The sequence below is a fragment of the Sorex araneus genome, chromosome 3 (assembly GCF_027595985.1).
Source record: "Sorex araneus isolate mSorAra2 chromosome 3, mSorAra2.pri, whole genome shotgun sequence".
Taxonomy (NCBI): Eukaryota; Metazoa; Chordata; class Mammalia; order Eulipotyphla; family Soricidae; genus Sorex; species Sorex araneus.
The window spans coordinates 31,111,367-31,129,302 of NC_073304.1; the positions used below are offsets into that span (position 1 = coordinate 31,111,367).

Here is a 17,936-nt window from a genome sequence, read left to right on the forward strand (position 1 = left end):
AGCATGCACTTCTTATGCAGGGATCCAGGTTTATCCTTGACACCATATGGTCCCCTGTGCATCTCTGAGGGAATTTAAAAAAAAATGGAAATCACAAAGTCACAGGGCTCATTTAAATTTTTTCAGAGCCTGGAGTGATAGTATAGCAGGTAAGGCACCTGCTTCACATGAGGCCGACCTGGGTTCCATCCCTGGCTCCCCATAGAGTTCCCCAAGCTCCACCAGAAGTGACTACTGAGTGCAGAGTCAGGTGTAAGCCCTGAGTCTCACCAGGTGGCCCCAAACCAAAAGTAAATAAATAAATAAAAAAATAAATCCAGTAGTCGTATCCAATAAAGTACATGAAATTGATTTGAATAATATGTATCTTCAAACAATCTGTCCCACATCCTGTCATTTCAATATAATCTATATAAAATTATTAATAACATATTTAACACTCTTTCATGGTAGGTCTTTGAAAGCTGGAATGCTTTTTTTTTTTTTTTTTTGCTTTTTGGGTCATACCCGGCGATACTCAGGTGTTACTCCTGGCTCTGCACTCAGGAATTACTCCTGGCGGTGCTTGGGGGACCATATGGGATGCTGGGAATGGAACCTGGGTCAGCTGCGTGCAAGGTGAATGCCCTACCCGCTGTGCTATTGCTACAGCCCCATAGAATGCATTTTATATGTGCAGTGCATCTCAATTAATTTTGTTTGGGGGACCACATTCAGCAGTGCTGAGGGGCTACTCCTGGCTCTGTGCTCAGTGCTAAGGGGACCCCATGTGGTGCTGGGGATCAAACTGGGTTGGCTGCATGCAAAGCACGTGCTGTCTCTCTGTACTGTTTCCCTGCCCATGCCTGTGCTATCTCTCCGCCTGTATGATCTCTCCAGCCCCCACACCTCAGTTTACATTGGTTGTGTCTCAAGTTCTCCCCAGCTCAAGGTGGCCGGCAGCCAGTCTCAGCCTGCACGGGCCCAGCCATGCACAGGTGTGCCTGTCAGGAACTGGAGGGCTCCCACTCCAGCATCTCCAAGACAGCTGTCATATCTGATGCCAGGGTTTGGCTTTGATCTCTGCACTGACAGCCTTTGGGAAGATATCAGTGTTTGGGTGGGGAGAGAAAGATAAGAGACTCGCTTGATGCTGCCTCTCCCCCTGCCAGGAGCCTGCAATCGTCAGCTTCCCCCTCAAGCCTCCCCCAATCTCCCAGGCTCCACCCAATCCTTTTCCACGTGCTGGAGGTGAGTGGCACCTCACAGTCACTAGCACAGCAGGGGAGAAGAGTCCCCACAAATCAGGACTCCTGTCTGCCCTCACCTGCTGCCTTTCTGACCTAGAACCCTCCGCACGGAGGAAAACCCACCTCCTCGAAGGTCAGCAGATGCAGCAAGGTAAGCAAAGTTATCCAGGCTGATGACGTCGATGATGGGGCTCACCACCCGGGTGTGGTCCTAGGAAAAATGGGGAGATACATGGGATGAGCTCGGGGGCGGCGGGGGGTGCACCTGTTCTGGGAAGGTTTCTCCCAGGCAGGAAACATTCAGCATCTCCTGCCGGGCATGCCAGGTTCCCAGGGGCTGTCCTCGTCATCACACCTGGGTTCCCTGGTGTCTCCTGGGCACAGAGCTCTCCAAGGCTTTCCCCTCCCACGCTGAGCCCTGCTAGGAGCTCTCATCCCAGGAAAGGCCTCCGGGTTGTTGCAGGCTGAAGGATTTCTTCCTCCCTGGGAGTAGGGACGGTTGGGGTTTGGTCACTACAGGCAGTGACCCCAGAGATCAAACCAGGGTCATCTGTACAAACCTTATGTCTGTACTATGTCTCTGGCTCCTCACTTTAAAAAAAACAAAAGTTTTATTTAGGAAAGGTGAACGCTGCTGCTGGTGCAGAGTCTCTTGCCCCCGTGCCTGGCTGTCTTCCCCAGGCCCCTCGGAGGAGGTGGGCTTCATTTTCCCTCCCCACCCTGAGCAGAGCCCCCATGGCTGAGGACCTCCAGAACCCAGCCACAGCCATGCTCAAGGCCCCTCTCCACACATTTGGATGAGCCTCATGCATGAAGGAACTGGTAGAGGAACCCAGGTGTGTGGGACCCAGGGCTGAGACCTCCAAGCCTGCTTGAATCTGGCCTCTTCTGCCCAGATTCCCCATTTTCCAGTAGCTAGGCGGTCACACCCAGGGACTGCCCCAGCACCTTGTAATCCCACCAACGGCCAACATCCAGAGGCTATAAAACCAAGCTCCCGGAAGCAGAAGCGACATTTTATAGCCTAGTTCTTCCTCTGGAAGAACCTGGCAAACTACTGAGAGTTTCCTGCCCAGATGGGAGAGCCTCACACACTCCCCATGGCGTATTCATATGCCAAAACCAGTAACAATGATGGGTCTCATTCCCCTGACTCTGAAAGAGCCTCCAATGTGGCACCATTAGAAAGGATGAGTAAAGAGAGGCTTCTAACATCTCAGGGCTAGGGGGAGCTGGAGCAATAGCACAGCGGGTAGGGCATTTGCCTTGCATACAGCCTTCCCGGGTTCGATCCCCAGCATCCTATATGGTCCCCTGAGCACAGCCAGGAGTAACCCCTGTGCTTCGCCGGGTGTGACCCAAAAAGAAAAAAAAATCTCAGGGCTAGGATGAATAGAGATGTTACTGAGACAGCTCGAGAAATTCGATGATCAATGGGATGATGATGATGATGATGATGATGATGATGATGATGATGATGATGATGATGATTTAGGAAAAGTAAGGGGAGAAAGAAAGAGAATGAGGAACAGTGAGAAGATAAAACAGAGAGAGAAGGGGAAAGGGGGAGAGGGGAAGAAAAAGAGCGGGAGAGAGGGAGGGAGGGAAGTAGGGAGAGAGGGAGGTAAGAAGAAGTGAGAGAGGGTGAGTGTCTTTCATAAAGGAAAAGAAATTGGGGTTTTGCGGGCAGCCCCCCAAATGGAGTGTTCAGTTCTCTTCCTGCTCTCAGCTGCTCTCACAGTGACAATCTAGACAATTCCTGGAGGAGTGCTCTAATCACTGTGTCTGCAGTGGGCTTTCTGTTGCTGGTTGGAACTGATGATGAGTCACCTCTGTGTGGATTTGAGTCCCTGGGGGGCAGGGACCCTGCAGTTCCCACATCATATGGGAGTCACTTCTTTCGCACCACATCCACTCTAAGGTCAAACGCTCTCTCGTCCCTTTATCGCCTCCCAGATCCAAAACTACCCTCAAACATTGGTGAGTCATGCCAATGTGGCTCTAATGTTTGGGTTTGTTTTGTTTTGGTGGTAATGGTGGATTGTATTATACACCACACACAAAACTTAGTTATCCTCTATCATTCTCAGTCTCTGTCTCTCTCCCTCTGTGGAGACATGAAACAGAGTGTCTTTGCTTCTTCTCTCTTATGCAAGCTGGAATCCCGCTCTGGCCTCAGGTTCACTCCTCACTTCAGGGAGGTGGCAGATTTGGGAAACCGCCATGATTTCTCGGAGTGCTGTGTGTGTGTGTGTGTGTGTGTGTGTGTGTGTGTGTGTGTGTGGTATAGGGGTGGGGAGGGCTCACCTTACCTCACCTTATTCTCTCTCATGACTGTTTTTTTCATGACTTTTTAAAAAGCCAAGCAGAGCTCAGGGGGCCCAGGAGTCACTTGTGCAATCCTTGATCGGGCTGTGTGGGCGGGGCGGTGTGCTCCAGCCTGAGCCTGGGCCTGCAGTGCTGCTGGGGGCTCAGGCAGCTGCACCTGAGGGTGCCTGTTGGGGGACTATCAGTAGTGGTGATGGAAACAAAACTCAGGGTTCCTACATGCCAGGAATGCATTCCAGTCTTTGAGCTAACTTCTTGGCCTCTAGAGGACTTAATTTATTTCTATAACTATTTATTTATTTATTTATTTAAGTTTTGGGGCCACACTTGGCAGTGTTCAGGGTTCACTCCTGGCTCTGCACTCAGAGATCACTCCTGGCAGGCTCCAGGGACTGTATCGGGTGCTTGTGTGCAAGGCAAACACCCTACCCACCATACTACTGTCCCGGCCCCTAGACGCTCTTTCTATTTTTAAAGTCCTGAGATATAATATCATATTAAAATTAATTAGATAAGATTAACATACCATAAATGCATCATTTAGGGGCCGGAATGATAGTACAGCATCTCATAAAGTTTCCTGAGCACTATCAGGAGTAATTTTTTTTTGCTTTTTGGGTCACACTTGGCAATGCACAGGGGTTACTCCTGGCTCTGCACTCAGGAATTACTCCTGGTGGTGCTCAGGGAACCATATGGGATGCTGGGAATCGAACCTGGGTCGACCAAGTGCAAGGCAAACGCCCTACCCGCTGTGCTATTGCTCCAGCCCCAGTACTTCTTGAGCATCACCGAATGTGACACCCTGCCTTCCCCAAGCATCATTCAAAGTGTCCAATTCAGTGGTCTGTATCCCGCCTGCATGGCAGAGCCTGGCAAGCTCCCTGTGGTGTATTCAATATGCCGAAAACAGTAACAACAAGTCTCACAATGGAGACATTGCTGGTGCCCGCTTAAGCAAATCGATGAGCAATGGGATGACAGTGCTACAGTGCTACAGTGGTAAAGTTACAAGGTTATACAAGCATCACCATGAGCTATCTACTTCCAGAAGATTTTTGTGACCCCCAACAAGAAATCCCCAAACCGTTAGTCATCTCCGCTTTGCCTGGCCCTGGCAACCACTAACCTGTTTCTTACTCCCATGGACTTGTTCATTCTGGACACCTCACATAAATAGAAGAGAATATTTGGAGACCACTGTGGTTTGGATTTGCATTCCCCCCCATATCTTAATAATGCCAGGCATCTTTGGCATGTGCGTTCTGGTGTTTATACAGCTTCCTTGAAGAAATGCCCATCCACATCCTTTGCCCACTCTAAGAAGGATTTTTTTTTAGATGCTGGCTTGTAATTGTCTCCTCTCTTCTTCCACCTCTCCAAATCCTTGCTATTCTAGAGATGGTGCTTCCCTTCTTACCTCCTTGAGGACACCATCTCCTCCCTCCTCCCTCCTTCTCTAAATTCCCACCATGGGGAAGCCAAAAGCCGCCGACCCCCCAGAAGGAAATCACAGTGGTCTACACCTCCACTGTGGGAGCTCCAGTGCTCACCCAGGCTTTCTTCCAGTTCAACAACTCCGACCGCCCCAGGACGTCAACAGAACTTTCCTGGTGGTGGCTGAGAAAGTGGTGAGGAACGTCGGACCTCTGAGACATCCAGCTGCACCCGCCCGGCTTCAGCGGGCCGCTCTGTGTGTCTTCACCCCAACCAGGTGGGGGCAGGCACGGCTCGCCCAAGGGAGTCCCCCACCCCGGAAGACAGCCTCACCTCTTTGACCCGCTGCAGCATGGGCGGCAGCCACTCCGTGTTCACTTCGCAGTGGCTGTCCAGGAAGGTGAGCACAGAAGCCGTGGCCACGTCGGCCCCGCGGACCCGGGACCGGATGAGCCCTGCAGGGGGAACACAGGAGCTGCTATGTTTTTCCTGGCATTGCCAGGAGCCCCGGGGCGCTCTGTCCTCTCAGGAGCTAGAACGGCAGCGAGTGGCTGGTTCTGAGTAGGCGGCACTGACATGGAGCTCGGGGAGTAGCTTGATGGTATGTGTGTGTGTGTGTTTGTGTGTGTGAGTGTGTGAGCGTGTGAGTGTATGTGAGTATGTGTGTGTTTGTGTGTGAGCGTGTGTGTATGTGAGTATATGTGAGTGTGTGTTTGTGTGTGAATGTGTTTGTGTGAGCATGTGTGAGTGTATGTGAGTATGTGTGAGTGTGTTTGTGTGTGTGAATGTGTTTGTGTGTGAGCATGTGTGAATGTATGTGAGTATGTGTGAGTGTGTGTTTGTGTGTGTGAATGTGTTTGTGTGTGAGCGTGTGTGTGTGAGTATGTGTGAGTGTGTGCTTGTGTGTGTGAATGTGTTTGTGTGTGAGCGTGTAGGAGTGTATGTGAGTATGTGTGAGTGTGTTTGTGTGTGTGAATGTGTTTGTGTGTGAGTGTGTGTTTGTATGTGAGTGTGTGTGTGGGGGGGGGGGAGGGGGCCATTCTGAGACAGGTAAAGGGGAACCGGGATGGTGTTCCAGGCTCAGGTAACCGATGAACGGCCCCAGTGGTGAACAGAAATGGCAGCAAGTGCCATGTGGTGTGGGGAGAGAGAAGCCCAGACTCCTACCCTGCCCCCTCAGGGTGCCTTCTGCCATATCTTCATGTACAACATGCAGAGAATCTTCTAGACCCAGTCAGCTTGCATTTGCATGCCAGGCCTTCGCTCACCTTGAGCATGTTATTTACCGAGTCTCAGTGTTTTTCTTTAGAAGATTCACAGAGATGATAACCCAGGTCTGCTGGGAGAATAAACGCCTAGCGCCTAGCAGGTCACACATGCTAGATTTTGTCCTGATCGCCGCCCCCCACTTCCTCAGGGGTCTCCCTGAGGCTCGCTGATCATCCAAAGAATGGCAGCATGTTGGGCGGCTCCTGGGTCAGCGCTGGGGGACTAGCTTGGCCAGGGGCGAGGAGGCCCGGCTGGTCCAGCCTCTGACAGGGTAGGGAGCTGCGGGCACAGCAGGCCCTCAACACTAGGATCTCGGAATATGGGGATGAAGAGATGGCACAGGGGGTAGGGCCCTTGCCTTGCGCCTGGCCAACCCTGGTTCAATCCTGGTGCTGCATACGGCTCCCAGAGCACTGCCACGAGTGATTCTTGAGCACAGAGCCAGGAGTAAGCCCAGCACACAGCAGGTGTGGCCCAAGAAAGCAAAAACAAACAAACAAACAAAAACCCAAAATATCCAAACAACTCAGTATACACACCCGCTTCCGGAAAGGGCCCCCTGACCAGCACTCTGCTGCTGTCCCTCTGACTGTCCACCCCACTAAGCACGAGTCCTTCTGCTCCATCCTACTACTCCAGGCAACGCTCTAAAGAACCTAGACGTAAGTGTGCATTTACGCTGGGCAAAAGCCCTGGCATATCACTCAAGGAAAGCTGTGGAACTTGCTTAAACCCTCGCTCTCTGACCCTGCAAGAGGGGCCTGCACTGCTGAGAGTCTGAATGCGGGTGTGCGATCAAGTGAAAGCCTCTTCAGGCTGGGCACTCTGGAAGGGAAGTTGGTAGTTGGCACCCCCCAGGCTGGAGTTCCCTGCTTTGTTCCTTTCCCCCGGCCTCACACCCCCTCACGCTCTCAAGGCTACTCCTGCTTCCCATACCAAGTCCCACGAAACCATAGCCTGCTGCAGAGAGTCCTGACTCTCGGCCACATACCCAGCTCTTCAGGGCAGGGCCTACCATCGCGCCTCTTCTGTGGTCCCTGCACCACCAGGCATGACCCTAAGCTGTCCGTGTTGCCTAAAGAAGCCTCTTGACTGGACACGAGAAGCCATGGGCTTGACGCTGCCTCTGGGTTTTCTCGGAGCATTCCAAGTCCATCTCATTGAACCTTGACACCAAGAAGCATGGCAGGAAGGGGCTCGGGGACTCGGGATTCCTGGGTCTTGGAAAGACGAGGTGGCCAGTTGAGCCACTTGCCCACAGTCGTGCTGGAATATGACTAAGCAGAGGCCTCCTGAGGGTCTTTCCTCAGGCCCAGTACTGGCCATGGGAAAGTGACAGGACCACACTGGTCAGCTGTGACGTGGCATCAAGAGGGCAAGGGCAGCTGCAGGGGACAGATGGGCTCAGGGACTCACCTTCCCGCCGGTCATTGCGGAGACACTTGACCTTGGAGATCCTGGTGAGGAGCAGACAGTCTTCAGCTGAGGGCGGGGAGAAGCAAATGCCACATTATTCAGAGATATATATTCAACGGGAGCCCAATGACCGTTGCCAGGAGCGGTCCTGTAGCAGACCCCAAGACGGCCGGGATGATGGGGGAGGCCGGAGCTGCTCGCTCATCTCTACCAGCCACAATGGTCCTGACCCTGTTCCCCACTCAGAGGTCAGACGGAGATATGCCCGCACCTCCTTCGTGCCAGAGAATACCAGAGCGGTGACCAGCACTGGTGGAGCTAGATTGAAAGATCTGGTTTCTTTTTCTTTTTCTTTTTGCTACACCTGGCAATGCTCAGAATGTTTAGATAATTAACATTTAATACAATTATCAATAGGACAGGGTCTAAATCTACCATCTTGCTATTATGTATTTATTATATATTGCTTCTATCACTTAAGTGGAACTGTCTCATATGAATTATCTCTCTGTAAGTAATAAGAACTCACGGCTGCTTCTTCCGGAAGGGAGCATAAAATGAGGTGCTCATAACCATGCCACCAGATTCCGCACCAGGGGTGCCCTGGAGGGGGGCGGGTGAGAGCCCTCCCTGCCCCAAGGGACCCAGCCCCCGCAGCCGACCTCCACTACCCCACCGTGGCCATGCTCCAGGCCGCTTTCCACATGCTCGGGCCGAGCCTCATGCTTGAGTGAACATATACCTGGACCGTGTGCCGCAAACCATCATCATAAAGGGAAATATATGTAAATGTCCCTTGGAGAGCCTGGCAAGATACTGAGAGTATCCCACCCACACGGCAGAGCCTGGCAAGCTCCCCGTGGCATATTCGATATACCAAATCAGTAACAATAACAGGTCTCATTCCCCTGACTCTGAAAAGAGCCTCCAATTGTTGGAAAAAACAAGTAAGGAAAGGCTGCTAAAATCTCAGGGCTGGGATGAATAGAAATGTTACTGGCGCCCGCTTGAGTGAATCGATGAACAACAGGATGACAGTGACAGTGATGATAGTGATTTTATATTGTTATTTTGCTTGTTTATTGGCCACACCCAGCAGTGCTCAGGGCTTATGCTTGGCACTCAGGAATTACTCCTGGCAGGCTTCGGGGACCATATGGGATGCTGGGGATCGAACCCAGGTCAGCTGCGTGCAAGGCAAACGCCCTACCTGCTAACTGTCTCTCCACTCCTCATAGCCATGACCTTCTAAAGCACCTAATTAACCAAGTGAACTACTGAGGTTTTCATTTATTAAAAGATGTCACTTCAGGGGCTGGAGTGATAGCACAGCAGGTAGGGTGTTTGCCTTGCATCGGCTGACCCAGGTTTGATTTCCAGCATCCCATATGGTCCCTGTGCATCACCGGGTGTGACCACCCCCCCCCCAAAAAAAAAGAAAAAAAAAGATGTAACTTCACATGTCACTGGTGTCCCCTCCAGGTAATGCCACAGTTTTGGAGGAGGGTGGTCTCTCCTAAGCATGCTCAGGAGGCCCTGGGGGCCCTTCTCAGCCAACCAGGCCTGAGGTTCAAAGTGAGGGCAGGAGGGATGCGGTGCTTGGGACTACCTGGGTCACCCTGGAAGGGCTCAGTCACACCCAGCGGTGCTCGGAGGCCTCTAGGACTGCACCTGGTGATGCTCAGGAGGACTATATGGTGCTGGGGATCAAACCAAGGTTGGCCGCATGCATGACAAGTGCCCTAATCCTTGTCCCGTCTCTGTCCTGGTAATGCTATTCTGTCTTATCCTTGGGCGCCAGAACACAGAGCCAGAGAAGGCATCTAGAAAAGACGGGTTCTCAGGGGACGGAGAGGTGACACTGAAAGGGCTGATGCCTCTGTATTCCAAGGAAATGGGAATTTGGGTCTTGGGGGTGGGGGTGGGGGAATGGGAACGTGGTTGAGAGAAAAAAAAAAGAGGTGGATACTTACGGTCTGAACTGAAGTCATCCACTAAAATAATCTCCTGGATCAGGCTGGCCGGAGTTCGGTTCAGGACACTGGAGAAGCCGGAGAGACATACAAAGAGTCTAAACTGAGGGGCCCACCTCCCCCTAACCTCTCTCTGCCATAGTCCCCCCCTCCTGCTCGGGCCCCAAATTTTCAGCTACAGTTAAAACTCTTAGGTCACAGGCAGCAGCTAGAAAATACTTCGGCTCTAACCAGGGTCTGAGAACAGGGGGTTCCTCGGGCACTTCCAAAGGCCCCCCTAACTCTGCTGCATGAAGTTTCAGGCATTTGGGGTCACCCTGATTGGGCGGGGGGTGCTGCTTCAGTTGAATCCTAGGTGCGGGGGCTGTAGTGGCTCCAACAGTCTGAGGCTTAAAAACCACTGCCCAGGGCACCCCTCCAGTTGCATGGGACTGCCCAGACAGCTGGTGGGACCTAAGGCTTCACCCTAGGGGGTCAGGAGGGGTCCCGGGAAGGCCCCCCCTCTCTCCCACCAGGCCTCCCTTTCCTCAAGACTATCTGGTCCCCAGAGCTCCTTTCCCAAGCCTGCTCCCTCGAAGCTCCCTGAAGAGATGGGGGAGTGGGGTTCGCTTGGTCACAGGGCCAAGCTGGCCAGGATGACAGCACACCTCTTGGTGGCGGACAGGTGCCCCGGGGTGGGCCTTTATTACCTGAGGCCTCAGGCAAGCCTCTGCTCTGCCCCCTGGCCCCTCCTTTCCGCCCTGCCGTGTGGGTGCAGCTGGCGAATACCGTGATGTCTGGAGTCTCCACGGCCCTGGCCCAGCCAGCCCCACTCAGCCTGTCTCTGAAAGGCAAGGGCCCCTCCCCTCTTGGGTCTTCGTGGCCAGGCCACCTCCCCCCTCCCTCCCCCCCCCACCCCCCGCTGCTCCCGGGCGCGTGGAGGCGCGGGCTGACCTCTTCACCGTGCGCAGGAGCGTGGAGCGCGCCTCGTTGTGGAAGGTGATGATGACGCTGGTGGCCGGCAGGTCCGAGGAGTAGGACACTGAGGGGCAACTGAGAAGTCAGGGCGAGACATCAGGGAGCGGCTGGGTTGGGGTGGGGAGGCTCCCCACCCAGTCTGCAGCCCCCTGGAAGAGCTCTGTGAGTTGGAAAAGGTGCACTCCTTGCACCACACCCCCTCTCCCTGCCCTCGCCACACGAGGCCCACCCTACTTAGAGGGTGGCAGAACCGTCCACCCTCGGGCTCTCAATTAGAGTCGCTGAGTTACCCGGGAAGGGGCCCCTGTTAATGTGTGTGGGCACCGCAAGGGGCCCTGGGGTGCATGTGGGGGGCGGCACGGGGTGCAGCCTCTGTGTCCCTCACACCTCATGGTGCCTTCCCTCTCCGTGGGGTTAAGGCTCAGAACATGGGGGGCGAAGCGATAGCACATGGGTAGGGCATTTGCTTGCACGTGGCCGACCGGAGTTCAATTCCCAGCATCCCATATGGTCCCCTGAGCACTGCCAGGAGTCATTCCTGAGCGCATGAGCCAGGAGTAACCCCTGTGCATCGCTGGGTGTGACCCAAAAAGAAAGAAATGAAAAGGCTCAGAACATGGCCCCACAGTGGTGGCCTGTGACATCCTCCCTTGCCGCCTGGCTTGGGGACTCCAGCCGCCAGACAGGGCAGCGGGTGCAAGCCAGCCGGGCCTCCTGGGGGCGGGGAGACACCACAGGCGTGTCCCGCTCCTGAGCCCAGCTGCCATCTGCAGACACCATGCTGGTGGCCTGCTGGTCTGCCCTCGCCCCCCCAGCCCCTCTTCAGGAAAGGGAATTAAAACGATCCATCCCTGCCAGCCTGCCTCCCTGTCGTTCTGCGATGTGTTTTAGTCGTGCTCCCGGGGCTGCGGGCAGACAGCCGCCGCTGGGGCCCGTGGCAATCTGCTTTATTACAATTGCTCGGACTCTTCCAGCACTGATGAGTTTTTCATTACAGCAGTCACTCCAGTGACAGCAGCTCGTGGCTGAATGCCAGGCCTGCCACCTGCTTGCAGAGCAGACCCGGTCAGGAGGGCGGGCAGACCTCCAGCCTGGGACCCCCACCGGAGAAATCCAGAGGGGCTGTAGAAGAATTCTTCCCGATGGGAAGTGTGGGGGAAAGGAAGCATGAGAAGAGTCGGGGAATTTCTCTTCTTTCCCCCACCCCCACCAAATCTAGGCTTCCCAAATGCCCACGTTGATTTGGGGTCTGGGGAAGGGTTGTTCTGAGTACCCAGACACCTGTCATTGACATGACCCGGAGACTGAGGGTCCCAACCACCCCGTTGTTCCCAGGAAGGAGAGAATCTGAGTCACAAAACCCATTCTGCCTCTGAAAGGGCCTAATCTGCCCTTACCCCATCTGGGCGGTATGCCCAAGTCCACCGCACCCCACTTCCACCTTCTCCAGCCTGTGTCCGGCTCCCAGGGGCCAAGAGCCTCTGAGGGGCATAAGGAGTGCCTGTTTGGAGCTTCTGAGGGTCAGGCAGCAGGACTGGGGCAGGTGGGGAGGCTGCTGTCACCAACCCATCTCTGCCTGGATTTGAAGCCATTTAAAAATGTGTGGCGTTCTGAGAGGAATTCTCTCTTTAAGTTTCGAGGCTGGAGCAATAGCACAGCGGGTAGGGCATTTGCCTTGCATGCGGCCGACCCAGGTTCGATTCCCAACATCCCATATGGTCCCCCGAGCACCGCCAGGGGTAATTCCTGAGTGCAGAGCCAGGAGTAGCCCCTGTGCATCGCCAGGTGTGACCCAAAAAACAAAAAATAAAATAAAAAATAAAAAAATAAAAATAAATAAGTTCCTCGGGGAACCTTTGAGATGGCTCAGTGTGGGGCTGGGAGGGAGAGAAGGCTAAGGTAGCCAGGGTCAGCTTCCCTATTCACAGATTTGGGTCGGCGGGTGCTCCGGGCCCTGTGCTCCAGGCTGGGGCCGGGGAGGGCTGCCCACGAGAGGCTGCCCAGTGGAGACATGGGGACATCATTTTACAGGGAGTAAAGACACAGTGCAAGACAGACTTGGAGAGAACTTCCAGGAACAGTCGCTAGACCTTGTGTGTGTGTGTGTGGGGGGGGTGTTGGGGGCCTGGTGTTCCCGTAGCAGGATTATTGTTCCGTACAGCAGTATCATGGTTTTTGGGGGAGCTGACAGCACTGGCTTTGGGGACGTGAGTGTCACCGGGGGGGGTCCCCAGCTCCATGTCCATCTCACCTTGCAGCAGATGCTGAGCCCACGGGACTTAATGTACAAGTCCTCAAGGGGTCAGTTAAAGTTCCAGGAGCAAGACCTTCCCGCCCCTTATCTCCCTCACACACACTTCCTGGGTTCCAGAGTAGCCACTTCAGAAGTAAAAACAATCTTTTAAAAAATATTTTGTGGTGAAAGGAGCATACCCAAAGATGCTCAGGGCTTACTCTTTTTGTTGTTGTTGTTGTTTTTCATTTTTTGCTTTTTTGGCTCACACCCAGCAATGCTCAGGGGTTACTCCTGGCTCTGCACTCAGGAATTACTCCTGGCGATGATTGGGGGACCATATGGGATGCCGGGGATTGAACCCGGGTCGGCCGCGTGCAAGGCAAATGCCCTACCCGCTGTGCTATTGCTCCGGCCCCTCAGGGCTTACGCTGACTACACTCAGGGATCCCTCATGGCCAAGTTTGGGGAACCATATGGAGTGCCAGAGAGTGAACCCAGGTTGGCCCCATGCAAGGCGTCCTGCCTGCTAGACTCTGGCTCTGGCCTCAGTGACAACCATCTGGTCCCCAGAGCCAGGCCCGGAGAGACAGAAGTGCTAACTCCACATCCGCTGTGTGTGACAGACCCAGCTGGTCATTCCAGGCTGCGGGCGCGCTGGTGGGTCTCGGCACCCTCTGATGCCTGCAGAGCCTCGTAGTCACCGGCTCACAGGGAACCTTCTCGGAGGAAGAACCCCGAGAGATGCCTTGGGGGTGTTCTGTGTGCGGGTGTGTGCGCACAGCGTGTGTGCAAACAAGGCAGGAGGTGGGAGTGCGTGAAGAGCTGGCTGAGAGGCACAGAAGCGCGGGTGGGGGGAGGGCGGCCTGGCTCTTGGGGCGCACAGAAGCCACACTCAGGGTCCGCACAGGAGAGCAGAGGCAGGTGGGCTCTAGCTGGGACGGGGCAAGGAGAGGAGCAAGCAAGCAGGGGTGCCGCTGGGCCGAATGGGGGCTGAATGGAGTGGGACCCTCTCTCCCACTCCTGGCAGCATCTATGGGAGTGGCTGAGCAGGTGTGTGTGGGGGGCGGGGAGCGAGGGTAGTGGCTGGCAGAGAGGAAAGGAGAAGGATGGCGACGAAGAGCTTCTGTTTCTTTCAAAATGAAAGAAAACACGCCATCGGTGCTGTCCCACCCACCATGCCTCCTCGGTCCACACCCTCTGCACCCTGGTGTGTGCATGTGTGTGTGGGGTGGGGGTGGGGGGTGGTGGGGGTCCATACCTGTAGTGGCGGGTGTCCCGGATGGGCCGGTCCGGGCTCAGCTTGTCGCTCTCCAGCTGGTTGAAGGCGTGCTGCCTGTAGGGGTCCTCGCCAGCCTTCAGCAGCTTGGCCGACAGGTACGCCTTCTCGTCAAAGCCTCTAGAGGGCGTGCCGGTCACCTGAGACAAAGGTCGGGGTCAGAGAGGTCCCCCGCCACCCCCGGGAAGGAGACACAACCTCCAGAAGGTTCTTTCACAGATGAGGAAACTGAGGCTTGGGAAGTCGAACAGTCCACGCACGCACGGGTGGAGGGCGCGGACGGAGGGCACGGGAACTCTGCCTTCTGTTCACTTCTGCCGGGGACCTAAATCTCCTCTATCTAGAAAGCAAAGTTTATTTCTCCAAATGCACAAGCCCAGGCTCAAGAGCTCTGGAGTGCCGAGTTCTGGCTTCGACCCGGCTGCTGCCCCGACTCTGGAGCCCGGAGGGTTGGTGGACGCACACGCTTGGCTGGGCTCAGGGAGGGCGACGCCTGGGGCGCAGCTGAGCCCCGAGATGAGACAGTTACTTAACAACCTGCACAGGGACGGTGGACAGTGTGCTCGGGACGAACTGGCGCCTGACGCTGGGCCAGGCCTGCGGGAGGGTCGGGGTAAATCAGCAGCTGGTCCCAGAGCTGCTAGGTCCCCCCGCAGGTGACGCCTACAGCCACCAGAACCCGGCGGGCGTACAGACCAGGATGGGGCTCGTCTGGGACCTCGAGTTTGCTGCTGTGCGTGCCTCCAGATCAGACCTTCTGGGGACACCAGTGCTAAGTGCTGGGGAGTGTCGGGTGGCAGACCAAGGCCCGGCCCCCCTCCTCTAAGCCACAGCCTACTCCGTGCTCCCACAGTTCCCCCCACCCCCACCCCCGAGAAAGACACCGGGGAAAGACTCATGGAAGATGAATGGATGGATAGATGAATCCTGACAACTCATTATTCGAAACCAACTGCTGGCCGGATGTCCCGAGGAGTGCCCTGAAATATCACCGGCCACGCGTGTGTGCGTGCATCTGCGTGTGCATCTGTGCGCACACCCTGACTCCAGCCCTTCTGTCCCGCTGCAGCTCCTGCTGGGGCTGTGGGCGCACAGGGGCAGCGAGGCGGCGTGTGGAAACTGTGGGTGCACAAGTGCCTGGGGGCCTCTGTCTCAGGCCTGGTCCAGAATGGTCCTGGGGTAGACAGCAGGACCTGTGCGGGAGGGGTCGCCTGTGGGCTGATGCTGGGGAATATACCCTGGCAGCCTTGCCCCCTGGGTCTGCTGGCCACCGCTGGGCACACTGAAGGGTGTGGAGATCTGATCTCTTCTGGCCTGTCTGCTAGGCTGCAGCCTGTCATCGGCACTAAGCTGTCAATCGGGAACACAGAACTCCGGGGACCACTGGGCGCAGGCTCCCTGCTCAACCCGGGGTCTCCCAGGGGCAAGAGCTGTGACGCTCAGAGTTGGTGCCATACCAGGGACTCGACAGATGTCACTGAGCTCAGCTGACTCAAACTCTGTTTCGTAAGGACAAGAAAGAGGAAAGGAGGGAGGCTGAAGGTTCTGACATGATCCCTGGCTGGCTGGAAGGATCCAGCTTTGAGATTAAGGAGGAGAGAAGCCTCGGGTCCTTCCCACCAGGGGCAAGAACAGCTGCTGATTCTTTCCCTGTATCCACCCTGGGGTCAGGGGTAAGGAAAGAAGCCTCAGGCTGCTGGTCAAGGAGCTAAAAGTAAAAAAAAAAAAAACCTACCCAGGGATTCATTCTTTGGCTTGTTTGTGGGGGGCCACATCTGGCGATGCTCAGGGTTTATTTACTCCTGGCTGCACTATGGAGATCACTCACTCCCGGTGGACTCGGGACCATATGGGTTGTTGGGGATGAAAGCCAGGTCAGCTGTGTGCAGGGCAAGTACCTTACCCATTGTCCCATCACTCCAGCCCCACCAGTGCGGTTCTGGCCCTTCCAAAGAGACTATGCCTCTTAATTATCCCATAGGTTCACTGTGAGAAAGAACTGTGTTTATTTATTTAGGGCTCTTTCCCCCTTCCAGCGTTGGAATTTGAACCCAGGATTTCCTACTTGCAAGGCAAGTGCCCACGGCGGCTGAGCCAAATCCCAGTCCCTAGAACAGTTCTAACTGTTCACATGTGCTCTCTCCCCGTCTCTCTTTCATTTATTTTTTGCTTGAACCTCAGTTCAGTTTCCTCTAATTGGATGTCCTCTAAGAGAAACCCAATCTCCAGAAGGGAGAAACAATCAAACAAAGACCAGCCCACGAGTCACCCAAAGCAACACTACAGTGTGAGTGGCCGCCGTCCAGTTCAACTCTGCATCTGGCCCAGTGACCGGAACCCAGAGCTGCCGGGGCATCCCCCGTTCTCTCCCCAGGCTGTGGCTAGGTTTGGGGGCAAAGGGTCCCAAGTGGACCAAAGCTCAAGCGGTCCCAGGGTGAAGAGCAAGAGTCCGGGGCAGTGAGAGAGAGCCGTGGAGCCCCGACTCAGCCCTGCTCTCCTGCCCGCAGCTCCTGGCACACGGCGAGGCAATTGCCTCCACCCAGCCTTTGTCCTTTTGCAAAGTGCCAAATCCTGCATTTCCATGTCCAATAAGGTCAATTGTGTCTGCAATTATTTTAGCTGGAATAATAAACCTGCTCCATAAGGGGGAGGAACAGTTTCTCATCTTGGAGAGTTTTATTTTCAGCCTATTACTTTGATTAAACTTTGAAACCTGCCTGACTTGTTTTGGTGTTTTTCTTCCCTAGCTAGATCTGCTTACGTCTTCTTGACTGCTAAATTTAAGGGAGAAAAAAAAAACACACAACCAGCAAAGGGGGATGGTTTAAAATAAGAGAAGAAAATATTTTCCATGTCATTTTCATCGAAAGCAGTTCAACTCCAAACCCCAAGCCTTGTAAACATTCTTTTAAAACACATACACATATACACACACCCCTAAAATTTAGATTTAAACAACTCACAGATCCTTTTCATAACTGCAGCCCAATTTCCTCTTACTGACAGTAAAACAGGTACCTGCTGAGGTTGCCTATTACTAAATTTCAGTGAAACTCCAAATAAAAAGGCTCTGGAACTATTTTATGGATAACTCCCGCTCCCCTGCCCTCCAAGTCTATTATAAACCTCAAACACTTGGTGAGCAAACTGTTATTCCAGCCACTCACTCCCCACGCCCCTGGGAACAAATCACCTTGGATGCTGAGCCCCATTCATCAGGAGAGCTGGGGGGACACGCATGCTCCCCACCTCAGAGCATGGGACCTCAGGTTGTACCTTTCCCAAATGAAAACCCCAAGAGCCTCTGGGGTTCAGAGAAGCAGCACCCCTAGTCTATCAGCGCTCCCATCCAATGGGGCAAGATAAGGGGGACATTCAGGGTTGGGGACCTCAGCTTGGGTCCAGGATAAGCTCACCTTGGGTATGGAGAATCCTTGAGGGGATTGCCCCGACAATTCCCATCTTCTGTGCCATGTAGCCTCTGACCCATGTTAAGGGGATACCGTGCCAGGCTGTTTTTCTGGGGGGTGGGCCACACTTAGTGGTGCTGAGGGCTGACTCCTGACTCTGCACTCAGGGATCACTCCTGGCAGGTTCAGAGGACCATCCGGGGTACTGGGGTTGGGACCTGGGTTGGCTGCGTGCAAGGCAAGGACCCTAGCCACTACCCATAACCACTATCCATTATTACTCCAGGTCAGCCAGTGGCCCTGAGCCTCCTGCTCTCTGGCCTTGCACAGTCACTTGTCCTTTCTGAGCATGTTTGTTTTTTTTTTAATCTCAAAAACGGGGATTATTGTGAGGATTACAGGAGG

General features: G+C 54.5%; 1 protein-coding gene across 1 annotated transcript in view; it reads right to left on the minus strand.

Moving 5' to 3' along the window:
• Positions 1-17,936, minus strand: part of GALNT16 (polypeptide N-acetylgalactosaminyltransferase 16) — a 94,223-nt gene that overhangs the window by 21,715 nt on the left and 54,572 nt on the right. Inside the window, exons 3-8 of the mRNA XM_055130956.1 lie at positions 14,104-14,261; positions 10,586-10,684; positions 9,653-9,720; positions 7,680-7,745; positions 5,328-5,449; positions 1,353-1,440 (exon numbers count right to left, since the gene is read on the minus strand). Of these exons, the coding sequence (XP_054986931.1) occupies positions 1,353-1,440; positions 5,328-5,449; positions 7,680-7,745; positions 9,653-9,720; positions 10,586-10,684; positions 14,104-14,261 (601 nt within the window). The remainder of the gene's footprint in view (positions 1-1,352; positions 1,441-5,327; positions 5,450-7,679; positions 7,746-9,652; positions 9,721-10,585; positions 10,685-14,103; positions 14,262-17,936) is intronic.